At 38.8% G+C, this 18,228-nt stretch overlaps 1 protein-coding gene across 2 annotated transcripts in view; it reads right to left on the bottom strand.

Annotated features, from left to right (window-relative positions):
* Window positions 1–18,228, bottom strand: part of SNX25 (sorting nexin 25) — an 86,210-nt gene that overhangs the window by 31,365 nt on the left and 36,617 nt on the right. For both annotated transcript variants that reach the window (XM_065633559.1, XM_065633560.1), the window contains exons 4-7: window positions 17,072–17,244; window positions 16,023–16,209; window positions 10,620–10,690; window positions 491–681 (exon numbers count right to left, since the gene is read on the bottom strand). In XM_065633559.1, coding sequence (XP_065489631.1) covers window positions 491–681; window positions 10,620–10,690; window positions 16,023–16,209; window positions 17,072–17,244 — 622 coding nt within the window. The remainder of the gene's footprint in view (window positions 1–490; window positions 682–10,619; window positions 10,691–16,022; window positions 16,210–17,071; window positions 17,245–18,228) is intronic.

Below are 18,228 nucleotides of genomic sequence, written 5' to 3'. Positions count from 1 at the left end.
TCAACAGCTTTACCAGAGTTTTTCTTCAGCGACTACCCTTAATTTTGTCAACTGCCTTCTACAAGTAAGTGTTTGCTTTTTGAATAGCTCAGTACGTGCAAACCCCACAAGTATTTCCTACAGTAAATATAACAAGGGCCAAAGAAACATCGCACATATTTTGGCAATCTTTTAATTGAAAGCAAGTTGCTGCCTTCAGAAGGGCCACAACCATGTCCTTGTTAACTCCCTACATGCAGTATGTCTGAAAAAATCACATATGCTTACGAGCCACTCAGTCCCTTATGAAGTTTCACATTTAGCAATATTCCAAGCTGAGTGATCAATGTGTCTTTTTGGGTACTTCAGTGATCTTTTCCCAAGATAAACAAACTATGCAGCAATTAACTTGGACTTGCCTCCTGGGTGAAGGGAGGGATAAATGACAGTGAAGCTATTATGATCCAGTTAGAATGACCTTCAGAGGATGTATGTGCGATTTGATTTGTACCTTCTGACTCTGAGGGCCATCGCCTTCATCAGAAATGCCATCTTCCTGCTGATCATAAGCAGGCCCTCCCAGGAGCCTTATTCTCTTCTCACATTGCTTCTTTGCCACCGTCAGCTGATTAATGTACCTCTTCACATTGCGAGCCCTCAGTAGGTCAGCTTTCATTGCCGCGGTTTCTTTTCCTTTTGAATCTGAGAATAAAGCACACCAGAGACAGTCTTTTACAACATTAAAACATCATCGCACCGTTGCCTGTGTGACCTGCCCAATCAAAGCATTAGTCATTCGGGAATCAACTATACATATAAGCATAGATACTGGAAAGTTTGTATTTGAAAGAGAATGACGATTTTGAAACATTCTCCAATGATACCTGAAGGGTTTATATAAAACAGTTGTCCTGTTTTCAGCTGGCAGAGTTTTTTCCTAGTAGCCAGTATAGTGCTGTGTTTTGGATTTAGTGTGAGAATAATGTTGATAACAGACTGATGTTTTAGTTGCTGCTAAGCAGTCAAGGACTTTTCAGCTTCTCACACCATGGCAGGCGCACAAGACAACGGGAGGGGACGCAGCTGATCCCAGCTGGCCAAAGGGATACTCACTTCCTTATGACATCATGTTCAGTATGTATTTTGGGGAAGCTGGACACAGGAACCACTGCTTGGGAACTGGCTGGTTATCAGTTGATGGGTGGTGAGCAATTGCGTTGTGCATTACTTGTTTTAGATATTCTTTTATTATTATCATTGTTATTATAATTATCATTTTCCCTTTCTGTCCTATTAAACTGTCTTTATCTTAACTCACGAGGTTTACCTTTTTTCCATTTCTCAACCCAATCCCACTGCACTGAGGAGGGGGAGTGAGTGAACGTCTGTGTGTGTGGTGTTTAGCTGCCTGCTGGGTTAAACCACAACAGTGATTCAGAAAAAAATCCTTATTCAAATATCTAGTGAAATCTAACCCCTCCAGCTCTTTTTCCATAGCTTGTGGCAAGACACAGGCCCAAGACTTGTACTACAGGGTGTACATCTATCAGAGGGCATTAGGAAGTTACCTACAGCCATGGTGTATGATAATACATGGAGCTGACAGCTTATGGACCTCTCTGAACATAACACCGACTGCCTGGAGTCATGAGAGACTGCACTAAAACCCCTCCAGCCCAGCATCACAAGTTCCCATGCATCCCATTTGCAAATCCACATTTCCTGAGCCTGACGTGAACAGCACATGATACAGTATCTCCTCCAGACAACAACATAGACCAAAGCTCACTCAAAAAAGTCAGATGACTAAGAAAAATTAAATTTAAAAAATCTTATAATGCCACATCAAGATGGCACAGTGCTGCTAAATAGTGAAATAACATGAAAATGATAGTCATTTCAATAAGACTTGGTAATAAAAGGTGTAATGTTTGTGTCTTCTACATTCCAGCCTCTTCAGCTAATTACCTGGGCCTAAAAAAAAGCAGCAGCAGATAAAGCAGATTAAAAAACCCTATTGTGTTGAAATCATTATTGTTTTATATCTGCAGGATGCAACTGATTCACTTTACATACCGGTTTTATTTTCTTTTTGTTCAATAATAGTACTCTTGCTTTGGCAGGCTGCAGCTAGAGCTCGGTAGCAAAGTACCTGGTTTGTGCTCGGCTCTGGATTAATTGACTGCTCGGGCATAAATGGTAGAGATCTGTTCTAATATGTTTTCAAAATATCAAACGCTAGTGAAATGATGTAGATGAAAATGGCATTCCATTTTCAAAACAGTTGCTGGAAAAAAACAATCAGACAGCTACATTTGTGAATGCATACACAGAAAAAAGGAAGTATGATTTAAAATAGGTATTTTAAACACATTTCTAATATATTATGGTAGCTCCTCCTTTTAGGACTGTTTCGTTCTTTTATTTCCCCCTCAAAGGCACATGTAGCTACTGTACATGACCGTAAGTTTTGTCACTTGTATACTGAAGACAATGGAAGGTACCTGGAGCCCCCTGAATTTCTACATGTAATGTGAGTACAGATATTCTCCTAATATCTTTTCTCATATTTTTAATTTCACTTTATTCACCGCATGTATTCATGTATGCTGGTAGGGAACCTTCCTGATTCAAAGACTGTTAGTGTTGTAATGGAAAAGTATCATTTGCATCTGAGCTGCCACGTAACAGTGAACTACAGAGATTATACTCACTGAAGCAAAAGATAAAATGAGTTTACCATGAAAAAAAAAAAGCCATCTGTTTTCCTGGCATGTTATCTCCACAGGGAAGTCAACAGAGCATTTAATTTAGTGTTTCAGTTCCCTGACCAGAGGTACTAGTATTAATGAAAGAAAAAGAAAAGAGAAAACAAAAGGCAGGAAAATACCTTAAGGACAAAATAGCTCTTCCCCTCAATTTAAAACATTTACAGCTAATACAAATACATAGACAGTAGTTTAAAGTGACGATTAAAACCCAACATTCCCCCTCCTGCACTTGACTCTAAGATTATTTTTAAAGGTTCTCAATTCTCTCAATAGTTTAAATACTTTGGGCTCAAAATGCATACCTGAAAACCCACACTTTGAAAGCCCATGACCAGTGCTACACAATGACCATTCAGCCTTCTTAAAACAGAAGTAGCCTTCTTCATAAAAACAAGGCATTCTTGGAGGGTTTTCAAAGTAAGCAAGCATGTCTATTTTACCTGACGTCTTATCACCCTGTGATTGCAGCAGGCCTCCGGGAGAGACTAATGAGCCCTTTATCCCACCTGCTTCCAGTGATTAATTACTTTCTTAACAATGATCCTTCCGAAACATTTGCCTCACTCAGCTTTTCAGACCCATAAGGAGCCACTCCATGCAAGAAAAGGTATTTTAAGCTATAAAGAGAACTCTTTTTATTCTGTTCTTGCCCGATTCCATCACCACTAAAGTACTGAGATATAAGAGCTTTTTTTGCCATTTCTGAATATCAGCAAAGATGTTCACTACATTCATATTGCTGCATAAACTAAATAAAACAGAAAGTTACAAAAGAAAGGTTTGCCTTTATTCACATACCATTCAGCAAGCTACAATAAAGGGAAAAGGAACAAATATATGTTACTAAGTAAGACATCATTTCATCACTACGGAAGAAAAGAAAATGCACCCTTTGGAGTGTTTTTTTACTAGTAACAACTTTACAGTTTGTGGATTATATTATTATTATAAACAAATGAACAAAACCACTCCACATCAGCCAAACAAGAGAGATGCTTCTTTGGCACCTCCTCCCCACATGAGTTGCATGCACAGTTTCCATGGACAGCTGAGCAAGGACTCCACCTCCAAAGGAGCCAAAGGGCTTTTAGCAACTTCTTCCAAAATAATTCTCCTTATCTGCATGAACTTTGAAAAGATATGCACTGCCAGGGAGGAACTTCAAAACCCAGAGGGGTACTGTGCACCCCTCCCAAGGGCATCAAAATGCAATTAGTACCAAAAGCAGAATTTCAAACTCTGCTTATCCATCCACAGCTGCAGATAATTCAGCTCGCACTGGACAATATTAAAATACAAATGGTTCAAATGAGCTCAAACTTGGCAAACTGTAAAAGCAAAGGTATCTGTGCAAATCTTTTCTACTCCATCCGTTTTGCACATCTAGAGTGATTTCCGACCAAGCTTCCACATCTTCCTCTGCATTACGCATAACCACCTGGATCTGAACTATGCCAGAAGCAGCTCCTAGAACCCACCAAAACCTGAGAATGGATTCCTCAGACCTAATTTTCTTTCCTTGTCTTTTTCAGTAGTTCTGCTACTCGGTCACTAAATACATTAAACTGCAGCATGTATTCACACCATCTGCGTTTCAGTCAGAATGCTGGGCCTTGCAAACAATAGTCATGCCAACAAACCCCACACAAACTTTATTACCACATACCACAGCAAATGATACAATGTAAAAATAATGTAAATGAAGACAGATACAATACATAAAGACTGCTTAAAGCACAAACTACATTGTATTGTAGTACTTGTTGTTCCTTCTCTTGATAGAAGCAGCATAAAACAAAGACTTCTTGTCTTAACTGCAAAGTTATATTGCAAAAACCTGATTAACACTGGAAGTACAAGTTCTTGCTTCTTCACAGCTGCAAGAACTACAGACTCCTGACACCTGGCAGCACGTACAGGCTGCTGCAGGACTTTTTGCGAGAGCCGAGTTAAGCACCTGCAGTGCCTACTTAATACCGCGCTCAAGTACTTAGGTAGCAAACACAGATTTAACACTTGCATATAAACAGTAACCCTAACCTTCTCTATGTAATTTATCAATCAATACAGACCCTCTTTGAACTCTCAGAAACTTTGAATTACACATTTTCAGAGCCCACATAGGCCTGGAAAGGTATTTGTTCAATTCTGCAAGAGCAGGTTAGACTTTGAGAGGAACGGTACACGCTGTTCTTCTACTGCCTATGGTACGAGCAAAGGGAAAACCAGCTCTGTGGTCAGACAAGTGAACAAGTGAAAAAAAGTGCCAAATTCCAAACACTCCAGGGAAACACATCTGGGGGAAGGGACTTAAATGGAGATCATGGGAGAATTTGGGCACTGATTATTAGCAACACATAGTGCAATACAGCCCCCCATGTCACAGCCACGGCTGAGCAAAACAAAACGCAAAGTGGCAGTACAGTAAATTTGAGCATGGCAGCAAGTATGTACTATATAGAGTAAAATAACATCCACCACATATAGCCTCTGTCTGTAGGTCCCTGTGTTCCCCTTGATCACTTCTGTCTGACGAGTCAGCTTCTGCCCTTCCCCTTTCACTGCTGGGAATCTCCCCAAACCAACTGTGGACAAGACACATTACCATCATCAGCACACAAAGGATCTCAGGAGGACAAAGGCAACCTTCCTCTATGGAACCGAAAAAAAAAAAAAAAAAAAAAAATCACAAATCAAAACAAATGAGCCTACGCCAATCAGGGTCACAGCAACCTTCACCTTCATCCACGAGGATTCCCTCCACGCGTACTGCCTGAGCACAACCTGCAAGTGCAACAGTAGCTCTTTAAGCCTCGCCAAAAAGCCATGCAAAAATAATTGTCTATGTGTGTTTATCCGTGTGTGGAGGACGGAGGGGGAGGAATCATAATATAGTTTGTTAAAATTAAATTAGACAGCACCTGTAATGTACTGGAATGCAGAAATATCCATTTTACTTCACTCTGAACTGTCATCTTGACAAAACCCACACATCGCAACCCACACACTTAAGTTAGCTTGGAGCCCCAGTTTCTAAAAGAAATGTCCCTTTTTACAGCGGAACACTCAAGCCTCTTTTGGAACCACAGTACCTAAAAAGCCTGCCCACAGACACTTCTGCTTCTGTACCACTCGGCAGCTCCGCTTATAAAAGCAAATATCTAGATGCACAGGGGAGAACGCTCAGCAGGAAAAATCTTCTGCTGCAACACAGTAGATCTCCTCATACAGAAATGGCTGCTTATTCCATCTGTCTTGCAATCCCTGCTTGACAAGGAGCGGTTTTCTCAACAGGGATGCCCTGGGCTCGATTACAATGTGGTATCTGAAAAAAGGTCCCATCCCGTCCTTGAAGGGTGGTTTCTGGTCACGCTGTGAAGTCACGTATAAGGTAAGAAGGCACAGAAAAGCAGAAGATAAATCAAACAAAAGTGTTGGGGAAAAAAAAAAAATCTGTTGACAGATTTGCCCTGTTTTACCCTAAGACAAGGCACATGCCTTCATGTGGTTTTGTATTTATTCTGAACAGCAGCTAGTAAAAATAGATCCTTGCTCAAATTCTTGTAGGATCCTGTAATATAGTATCAGTAAGAGAAGAAACAAAAATGTTTCTGTTAAAATTAGAGCTAGTGTATTTAAACAGTTTCTTATTCATATTACAGCACATATATCAACATGACAACTTACTTTTGTTTCTATTTCATGATTGTTTTTTGAAGCCTTTTCATTAGAAAAATTAAGATCTACTCTTGCTTCTAGAAACTCAGGTCCTCTCTCACTTATGCTACAATGCCTGATCTGCATATTTGTCCTCCTACAAACAGCTTTACTAGATCAAAATGCAGCAAACATTTTCAGATAAGCATTTCCGGTCCTTCAAAATCTTTAACACATAGATTTTGTAAAAAAACCAAACCAAACCAACAACAACAAAAAAAACCCCACAAAAAACCACCAACCCTAAACTACCTAAAATTTAGCTCAAATCTGGTTCAGTAATTCCAAGGAATCTTTATCGAAGTGCAAGATGAGGAGAGAAGTTTACAGTCAGGGATATAGAAAAATGTGATTCTTCCAACCAGGTATGAGCTAAAAAAACCCAAACAAACAAAGAAAGAAAACCCCCATAAACAACACAAACCACCAAACCAAGCCTCCTCCTACAGTCACTGCTGGAGTGAGCCAGTCTGTTTTGGAAGAGGATACATAGGAGGACACGGTTTGGAGAAGTAACACAGACACATGTACACATCAGACTCAGCACTTCTGTGCAAATGAGGGAAGCAGTGTAATGTCAGCATGCAAGATAAGAGCTTCTATTTACAGTGGCCTGTACTGCTCTGAAATAAACCATCAACACCTCTGAAAACCCTCATGCTACATTAGGTTTCTTGTTCAGCTTTAGCAATGACCAAAAGCAATTCTCCTGGCCGCAGAAGTTACATTATCCACCCACAACAGGCATCATACTGTAGATCTCTCAAATTATTTTGTGTCTCAACCTTTTAAGACATTTGACTCTCGGTGAGTCAAATGCAAAACTTACTGCTTAACATGAATCAGATGCTTCTATGTTTTTGTTTGCTCTCCTATGCTCACATGCCAGAAGATTCAAGTGATAGAAATCTGAAAAGAAAAAAGACCCTATAGCATGACATTTTTTATGACAGAGGGTTTAATACAATGATGTTTAGAAGTACTTTAATGTACTTTCTTACTTTCATTAGAGGGCCTTAACAGCTAAATATTTTGCCAATAGGTGGCACCAACACTAGTTAAATCAAGGGTAAAGAACAGCATGCTTGCTAAGGGACAGGCCTTCCACTCCAGCCTCTCTGGGCATCAACATTAAAAATGTGTATTTTGGTTTCACCAGATAAAATAGTAAAAGAAGTCAGCCAACTGTAGCTCATACACCAAGTCATCAGTCTGAAACCTGGTCCTTGGGCTGTTCATCCTTTAGTAACAGACACCTCATCTTTTTATAAACTAAATCAGTTTTACAGACTTATGTCTCCTCAACCAATAGCGAAGGTACACAACCCTGCTCAGACATACTTATGGCTAGTCACGTACTTGCACAACACTTACTTTGCTTAGATTGTAGCTAAGCACCCACTGCTGCAGAGTGTTGGCCGCTCCTGCTGTACTAAGTGCTCCTCACGTTTGTTGTTGTGCCTCTTTCTATTGAAAACGCTGCCTCAGGAAGCTCCCATGCCTCAAACTGATGACAGCTGAGACCATATTAATGTACATATTATTCTACACTTGCTCTACCCTTATAGTCTGAGAGTGGATATCAGGCTCGACAGACTGCTGGCTGGCCAAGGTTCAGCAGCTCCAGCTGAATACCCAGGCACTAAAACAGCACTTACATTTTCAGGACCCAACTTTGCCATGGGAAAAAGGAAATTGCTACCAGTAAGATGATGTCTTGCCAGGTTGGAATTTAAGGTAAGAGGTGCTCCTGAGACAAAAGACAAGAGCTCACGTACCAGCAGGGACAGGGAGACTGTCCTATACACCAAACACCCATGCTCACACACATTATTACAGGTATGCAACAGGTATTAGGGGAACAGGTTAAAAAGAGAAAGAATGAGATTGTGCAGACACACTTCCATTTTACATAAAGCTTACATTCAGTTATTCACCATGAAATCCAACTGTTGTAGGCGTAGCAGTATGCTGTGGCAAGCAGAAAGGGAAACATCAAAAGGTGATGTAAGTAATGTGGTGGTCTGTTCTACAAGAGATCAGCAATCTTTGTATCAGCAGTGAGCTGTGCTGGATTTTTTGTCGGCTTTGTTTTAAGGAAGGTAGTGCAGGTTTTTCCTTAAACTTTTCTTTCTAAAATTCAGGAACATGTTAGATTCATTACCACACTCGGAAAAACATCTCCACCTACTTCAGGAAAAACAAGACGCCAAAAAAGGCTTCAGAACTAGATTTTAACCCTCTACAGTTTTGATAGCACTCCTAAAGTTTACTGTAAACAGGCTGAGCCTGAGAAACTTTGGTAGATAAAAACCTGAGCAGAATAACTCAGGTTACAAATCTGCCTTACGTTTGTGTGAATAAGATCATATTGTATGCCTCTGTTGGACATACTGTTCCATGTGTATCAAGCAAAAAATGTCACCTTTTTCTCCAGGCACAGTGTGAATAACCATTGGCTATTTAATAAATAAAAGGTTTAGCCAAAATAGCCCCACTGGCTACTATAGCCAGCAGTGGTAATCAAGTCTTAAATGACATACGAGTTTGAGATAGGACTAAACTAATAATAAAAGTCAACACCTGAACACAAAAACTCATTGCACCAACTAGTGGAATTTCTGGTTTTTAATACAGGTGAAGTCAAGCGCCCATAAAAATGCAGAACCAACTTCACCACAGAATAAGGGGAATCATATCTATTTCGGCAGAATAAATAGCAGGAATCTTTTTATTTCTATTCTGCAGTACCAGGTACTTGTAGCTTCAGAAAAACATCTTGTGTTCAGGGTTTAGAACAGTGAGTAGATAGTTAATGAGATAAACTCAAGTGAGACAGAGGAGATCGAGACAGTAATTAGTTGTAGGAACCTAAACCGTACAAAAATCTTCCCCAAATCAATTCTTGTTGCAACAAAAACCAATGGAAACATAAATGGAAATACAGGCTTAGCAAGACTGATTTTTTTGTAACGTGTAATGTACTCAGAGTTAACTTCCCTGTTCTCTTTTTATTACTTGATGAAGCACACTTTCCATTAAATTAACTTTCATCTGAGAAATATTAATATCTTTCTGTAATGTACACTCGAGCAAAAACCAATGCCTTCCTCTCCTTTTGCCTTGCTTTGACACAAGTAAGTGATCCTATGGGAAGGCACATCTAGCTCTACTTTAGAACATAAAAGGCATATCAGTGCTGACAATCTTATACTTTCAGAAACCTGAGCATGGAGCCCAAACTCTTCAGAGTGACCAAAGCTTTCCCCCCACCCACCACTCTCGTACCATGTTTATTTCCTGTTTCTGGATTATTCATTACGCTTGAATCACTTTTAGAAGCTTTACTTTGTGATACAAGGAGCAAGAAAATGATTTTTTTTTTATCCTGACAGATAGAGATTACATTATAAGCTAAGAGCAAGATCTTTTAGATTCATTTGTTTACAAACAAATTAACTTATATTGTCCAGTGCTTTTTATTGTGCTTTGGTATACCTTAAGTATACCTGTCCAAGCAAAAATTTGGTCCGTAATTTTGCAATCAATATAATCTCCTGAAGATGTACCACAGTTTTGATACATTTTGAGAACCATAAAAAGCAGTATATATAACAACTTTAAGTACAAATGCAAGATGCATGTGCATTTTAAAAGGCAGATGCTGCCAAAACATTGCAGAAGGATTTAAGAGCACTCTGTATTACAACACAAAAACATAATACAATGAAGAGTCAAAATAAAGTCTGACTGACAATTATGCTGTATCATTCCCTCTTCTGTGTTTTGAAAGGAGAACAGACTGAGACTTTAAAGAATAGATTGCATGAAAAAGACAGAGGAAGTGAGATTCTCAGCATGCGAATTTGTAATGCCAAAAATCCTAGTTGCAAGTTCTGAAAATGAATGCATCATAGATATGACCTTTCTCATGATCCATCAGCTTAGATGAAGATGAGGTGGGGGGATAATCGCACCATGGGAGTTTCTGGAAGAATCAGACAAATGATACAAAACTGAAATACTAAAAACATAGCATTCCTAAAATCTGTCTAAAAATCCCACACACACTGATTGCATATGTATATCAGAAGTTCAAACAGCTTTTCAAAACGAAAACAACAGATGTGACTTAACAAAATGGAATCTTACCTTTCTGCCTCTTCACTTGGGGAATATTGCTGATTGTGGTTGCCTGAACTATTTCCACTACAATCTGATACCTAGTTTTAAAAACAGTAGGGGGTAAGGGTGAAGAAGGAGGAAAGAAAAAAAAAAATTCTATTAATTTTTTTACAATGTATTCTTCATACAGCACACTTAAGAATTAACAAAAATGAAAACACTTCCACCTTGTCGTCACCTGGAAACAGAATAATTTCTCAGTATATCTGCTACCTAAGGAGTAGTGTGCATATGGAGTAGGAAAAAAAAAGTTTATACTGAAACAAAAGGAAAACATCCAACCAAAAATAATACCACCCCTTCTCTCAACTGCTGACACTGCATAGTCAGTTAATAATATTCAGTGAACACAATGTAAAGTCATGCTCTTAAATGAATATAAGTTATCTGTAGGAAACCATCATGGGAGTTCGGTTCAAAAGCAAAGAGCTGTCTGTAAGGTTCTTCTAAGCGAATGCACTCAATACATACATGGAGCATATAAACTTAAGAGAAGAAGAAAAACAGTATTAAACTAAAATAATTAAAACATTCTAGGAATAATTAAAAACTGTTTCTCACCCAGAACTATACTACACGTAATGGAAGACAGCTAATGCAGTTAGTAACCTGAATTTTAAGTAACTATCAGACACTAAGCACTGAGCAAAGAAAATTACTCCCAGTTAAATCTTTCATAAACATCAAAGTTCTCATCATAAACCCTGAAACCCCACTCTCTGCATTTACTTTGGCAGCTATTGATCCTAGATGAAGGCTGAAGCCTCCTGGCAAGTCTGCTATTTCCATGACTCCTTATTCTCTGTTTAAGCAACTGTCTATGATCCTTAAAATACATTCTTTCTTCCACGTACACTTCTTTCATCAAAATTATTCAATTCACCCCATTCCTCTTGCCTACTATAATTCTCTTAGGATTTTGATTGTCTCTGCTTCTTGTATAGACATACAGTTTTACACACATAGCATACACGCGCAATTCTCCTGTAACCTTTATTCTACCCAACTCCTTTAATTAACAAGTTGAAACCTGAGAATCTATTTGCAAAGCTTTATTTTTTCTAACCCCGTTTCCTTTTGCCATCACTGTATCTTGGTGGTTTCCACCCATCCCTACAGTTCTTGCCCAGTCCTTCAGAGGAAGAGCAGCCCTGTAAGTGAGGGTGGTTATTTTGGTGACCCAAAGTCCACAGTTAATTCCCTGCTCAGACACAGGCTTCTCAAATGATTCTGGGCAGATCACTTGGACTTTGGGTGCCTTGCTTGTGTCACCTGTAAATGCGCTATAAACAGCATTCATTCACCTCACTCAGGCATTGTAAGGTAACTGTGAGCATTATGAATTTATCAAACAGGGTACGGACAACCAAGTAAATACTGCACATGGAAGGTAGCTGCCACTTCTACCTTGCAAGGTTTTTCCTTCCAAATTTACTCCCATTTATTCACAGTCGAGGTTTTACATGTTTTCACTATCAATACTGTAACACAGCACCTCTTTGTTTCTATTCCTCATTACATTACCTCAAGTAAGGGAGATGGTCTGAGTTACATCCTCAAAGATGCTATTTAGTCTGTTCCTCCTAAGCACGGGGCTCCGGCTGCAACTCCTCAATGAGAGTGTGGTATCGTATATCACTGCACCACAGAAACACCAGCCCTGGCTCCGTTGCCAGATCGTGATCCCTTCTCCCTGAAAGTCTGCTCCAAATATTCTAGCTGCTACATATTCTGAGGTGCTGGTGAGTAAACATCTAAGGATGTTTTAAATGTGATATATTAATTTTATTTTCAAGCAGTGAACTGTACTTGATGAACTGGTCTAATCATGGGCTCCCATCCACACTACTTCTACCTTCCCACTCTTACCTCTTTCCTGTTCTTTGTTATATTCATCCCTTTCCCTCATTTCTTAAGTAAAAGATGACACAGAGCCAGTGATAATGGTCCTTCTTACCATGAATTGTGTAGTGACCTTTGCTGCTATTCTAATAAATACCAGGATAATGTGATCTTGAAAGCGGAATGGAAAGTATCCAGAAGTTTATTTCATTATCACTATTTTTTAACTCATCATGTCCTTTATCTTTAGTCTTCTTCTGACAGAGCAAGCCAATTTATTTTACATCCATTGTGGAAGAATTCATCTTTTCTTCCTTATTTGTAGCAGATTTCCAATTTATTCACACTACCTTAAATCTGAGGGGAAATTAAGGTGAAATTTCACCGCCTAACTTTTTCTTCTTCAAAGAAATAGGGACAACACATTTTGTGGAGACTTGATAAAACAGGAACAAAACTCTGCCTCCCCCTTCATGACAAGCAACAATAAAGATAAACATTATAAAGAGTGACTTTGAAGGATGTTTGTAGATAGCCATACAATGGTCCCTTCTCTGCAAGCTTTGTTGGTTTGGGTTTTTTTTTCCCCCCAAACAAATCCAAATTTTCAGAACACAAAGCTATGGAAGGAAAAAAGGAGAAAAAAACCCGACAAAATAACTCCTCAAAAATCAGCAAATGACTTTTTATGAAAAGAAACATCAGCTCCCCAAATGTTCCTTTTAAAAATTAAAGGGATGTTTCCACAAAAAAATATAGAGAAATTCTTGTAATAGATAAAGTGACCACATGTTTGAGGCCCACTATATTAATGAAATGTACACTCAAAAGTATCTCCAAAATTAATAAGTAGTTCCTGCATCATTCAAATAAGTGCTAAAAATAAAATCCATAAAAGCAATGCAGAAAATCAATGTGGTATTTCTTCTTAAGGTAATGCTTCTAAGCAAGGAGAGAAATAAGATTTAGAAAATCCTAGTATAATAGATAGTAATTAATCTGCAAAGATAAAGCATGGCAGGGATATTTTAAAAGAAATTCATTTTCCATCAACTGTAGTGCCTTGGGATAAATTTCCCTCAAAGCTAAGCCTACACAGAAAATTGTTACTACTTATATCTGCTCTTTACCAAGATGATACGTGGCAACATAAGGAGTAATAGGAGGATGCTTACAGTTCATTAATGTCTGGCACTGGCTTAGAACGAGTACTGAAAAATGATTTCCAAATAAAATCAAGAAGAGGAATTTTTGACAGATAGAATATTACCCTGAATAGCATCTACCTGGGAAACCTGTTCAAGTACATGTTGCCAGTAATTTATTTGTTGTAGGAAGAGAACTGGGAGCATTCTCCCCAGTCCCATCACTCCAACATACTCTAATCGTGTTTCTGAGTGATAACTGCACAACGACTTATTTGTGTCTTCCTTTCTCTTTAATTCCTCCTTTATAGATTTTTCCCGTGTTTGACTGTTGTGAATTACAACCTGAAATACCATTTAGTTTGCTCACCTAAAATATCACCCTTTTTTTCCATCCATGTAGGGACCACTGTTTGGTTTCCTTGACATAAATCTGTAAACTTTTCCTAGTACGAAACTTGGAGACAACCACAGGTTGGCCCATCTCCCTCTAGGTGCTCCTGTAGCACTGGAGACCAACCAGAACAGGAATCCCTCCTCCCGCAGGGGAACGCTCTTTAACCATCTTCCCAGAGACTGATTTTGGAGACAGCGTTCTTCCTTTCTCTGCTTGTAAAGAGCCAAACACTATTTCTCTTTGAAAAGAAGATACATTTTCTCAGACATTTTCCATTCAAACACTGATCAGCTCAGACTGATCAACATTACACAGGGTGTAGAGGAACACATTTCAAGATAATGGTAGTGGGACTCCACAGGCTAGAACGGAAAAACCTAAGTGCAGCCAAAACCACATATTTCATAAAGCAAATTTGCTATCTGATGTTAAAGAACACAATTTAAAGTGACCTATCAGCTAAAAAGAGAGCACATTGAGCACTAATGTGCCTGAACAACAACAAAAGAAGACTTGGCTTTCTTTTGAAAGAAGCAGATCCATTAGTGTGATTATGCTAATAAATATGATGTCAATTAGGTTTTAGATGGAGTCTAATAGAGACTAATTTCTGCTCTCAGGAAAGGCACACTGGCCCAGAGTAAAGAGCAAATTATACAGCAGATGAACAATAAGTAGCCAAGCAACAAAATCATTTCACCATCACCTGAAAGCATTTTCCCATCTCAGAAATGCAAGTGGTTTCAGAATCAAAGAGAAGAACAAGAGAAAGTAAGAAGTTAGTTATGCAACCCACATACTCCCTCTCTGTAAACCACCACTTGGGCTGATCAAGCCAACTCTAACAGAAGGTCTGGGTCACAACAGATCACACAGAGAGCACGAAGTGGGATCGACATGGTCGTGTCTTTCAGATGTTGCTGCAGCCACCCAGGAAGAGAGAAAGCTGACCTGCAGCAGCAATTGAAGGGAGTCAGAGAAGAGGAAAAAAATACCTGTTCTGCTTAGTGGTAAACAGGTTAGGGCAAACACTCTGGAAATGGCTTCAAAAGTCCTCCAAAGCTTTGGTGTTCTCAACGAAAGCAATTCACAGACATCTAGGGAGAGCCTACGACAGTAGTATCTCTGCTCCCTGCTTCCCAGTCACTTGTTTCTTATCCTTTCCCTTACATCAGAAATCAGAGGCTAAACAGCTCAGCTATAAAAGAGGTCAAACAGAAACACCTTGTACTTGGGCAAGCGGGCTTGAGATGCAAGCAGCATCTTAGGTTATGATGAAAGATGGAAGGAAAAAGATAAGAGATTTTTGTGAGGTGGGGAATTAGAATGAAAGTGAGCAGGTGCTATTTGCACTGGAAAACAGGACCATCAAACAAATATGTAGGAGCTCGGTGCTTTCTTCTGCTCTTTAAGGAATTCTTCTGAGTTCATTTACATGTTTAAGAAGGATGCAACTGGGAAGCACCTCCCTGCAACAGTCCTGGAAAACCTCTGCTCCAGTGGTAAAATGTGCTGGAATTCAACCCCCTATTTCTGTGTCACAGAATCATAGCAAGCTACTCTGAACACCCAATGTCTACAGGGTCACTGCAGTTCACAGTCACCACACCACCATGGCCCTCCATGCTTCATAAAGACAATGGAGATAACCACACACTAGTGGAAATTCAACATATTATTTCATCTAACTCCACAGAGGCAAGCTGTAAAGAAAGGTCCAGTATGCCTTCCAACAATACAGTCATCTCCAGCATACTACTAAGCTGAATTTGTTAACGTTTTCTGCCATTCAACTAAAAAACTGACTATATTAGAGATTTAATGAATCTTCTGGCTTATCAACCTTACTGCCTCTGCTTCACCAAAAGAAAAATCAACATAAAATTGAATTTAAAAAGAAAAATCATAATTCATTCAAATCTCAGTAATGGGCTGGCAAAAGAAGCATGTTTAGTTTTGAATGAGCTACAGAGGAACATTAAATACCTCAGTTGTTTCAGGAACTCAACATCGGAGCTGCTGTTAATGAGCTTGATGAAGTCCTCATAAGATGGAGCATATGTGTAGTCTTTCTTCTGTTGCTCATTCATCTGTTCTCTGTACTCCAGCTGGCTGAGGAGCATTCGGTTAATATAATCTGGATCACTCAGCAGTTCCACCACTGGTTTCAGTACTGGAGAGGAAAAATATTTTAAAACAAAATTCTTATGCTGAAGTATAACTGCTGTCCTTCAAAAGAAAAATGCAGATAAAATGCAAAACTAAACATGCAAGTTGACAAAAATCCAAAATCAGTCTTCTGGACCACATAGTACATTTGAGATTGCATGTACCTTCTGTTTGTTTATTCTATCACACAAATTGATGTACATCAACAAAACTGAGCTCTATTTGGAAAATTCCAAGTGTTTTTATTCTTTCTGCTATGTGCCTTGAAGGCTATGGCATTACAGCCACTATAAATGAAAAGTAAACTGAATCACATAATATACTTGAGACTTCATGACTTCGGAATTTGACTTCACTGACATAAGAAATTACTAGTGTTTTATAATCAGATTTAAGCGTAGCTGATAATATAAAAAGCAAAACAGAAAGCCCTCAATTAAAAAAGCACACTAGATAAATTGAAGTCTAAAAAAATGAATTAAATCTGTTATCATGATTCAGTTATAACCACATCCTTAAGTCTATGGATTCCATGTAACTGAATAAAACACAAAAGGACAGAATTATTCACATAGTCACTAAGAATAATGCCATGGAAGACTGGGAAAGTGTTCTTCTATGAAAAAGTGGAAGAATTGAATGAAAAAATCATGGTTTATCCTGAAAGGTGCTCAATAGCCTGGCATCAAGTTAGGAAAATCAAGTAAGTATATGCTTTATTTTGAGAATATGAAGTGCATTACTGGTTATCACAGAAATTAAATTTCAGAATTTAAAAACAGAGCATCAAGACACACATAACGAAGTCTGTAATCACTAATATTGTACAGATGCAAATGGTTAATCATCTCTGATCTTTGATCTACCTTTTGTTGCAAGTATTTCTGCAAGGACTATGCGCAAGCTGACAGACTGGACATCCTTTGAGGGTAGGAGACAATACACCAGAATTTGGGAACATTTTTGCAGGAATCTTACTTCTTCGTCAGAGCTCCTCAAGCATGGGTGCAGCAAAAAAGGTCTCGGTGGATCTTCCTGCCTAAGGTGGGGGGTGCAGGGGAGTTGGGGAAGAAAGAAAAGAAGGAAAAAAGAGAGAGAATTTACATACCGCTTCTATCATAATTAGTCATTAATTGAGAAAATAGCCAAAAGCCATTATCAGGTAAGCAACTTCAGTAAATAAACACTTTAAACCATGTACATTTTTCAAATCCTGCTAATTTTTCATAATGATGTTAAGACACATTTCCAAATTCCTTTGTCCTGTCAATGCCTTCACCTGCCAAAATAGAAATACAGTATTTAAAAACTGCATCAAATAGAGAGAGCCCGGCAACTGGGAGGAAAAAAGTTTCTCTGAATAAACAACCTAGTTGTTTCATTACTGAACTTACAGTGAAATCTTGTCCAGTTTTTCAGAACAATCAAACTCAAGAAGCAAATACATTATCGTAGAACAAACTAATTACGTACCTGAACCTTTAAGCAGAGGATTTGGGATCATAACCCGTTTGAGAAACAGGTCTACCTGTTCGATACTGAAGTTACCATCTTTCCTTAGTTACTGGCAAATAAATCTCCCAGTAAATAACTGGCCTGTTTGACCTGACTTCTCCTAGAACAGCAGTTTTCAACTTGCCACCTGCAGGCTACATCAAATTGGTCTGTGCAAGATACCTATATAGTAACAGACTTGGCATTATCAGCCATCTACACTGTAAGTGGAAAATGAATTTAGAAAAAGATTAAAAAAAAACCAAACCACCACTCACAGATTTAGAAAAAGGGTGGAATCGTGACAGCAAACAGAGAAAGGTGAATTGACTCCCAAATGGCAAAGAAACTTGGCAAGACAAGTACCCTCAGGAGTTTGAGAAATGAGAACCGCCCATTTTGTTACCAGTGGGGTATATAAAGCATGAAACTGTAAAGCATAAACTGTAGGGGCTCAGTATGTGTGTGCGCAACCCCACCTTTGGGGCAATACCCGTGTGGGCAGCACACTCACCCCAGAGGGGATGAG

The sequence above is a fragment of the Caloenas nicobarica genome, chromosome 4 (genome assembly GCF_036013445.1).
Source record: "Caloenas nicobarica isolate bCalNic1 chromosome 4, bCalNic1.hap1, whole genome shotgun sequence".
In the NCBI taxonomy this organism is placed as follows: domain Eukaryota; kingdom Metazoa; phylum Chordata; class Aves; order Columbiformes; family Columbidae; genus Caloenas; species Caloenas nicobarica.
Note: the sequence above shows the minus strand (reverse complement) of the source record. Positions and strands in the feature narration are given on the sequence as shown.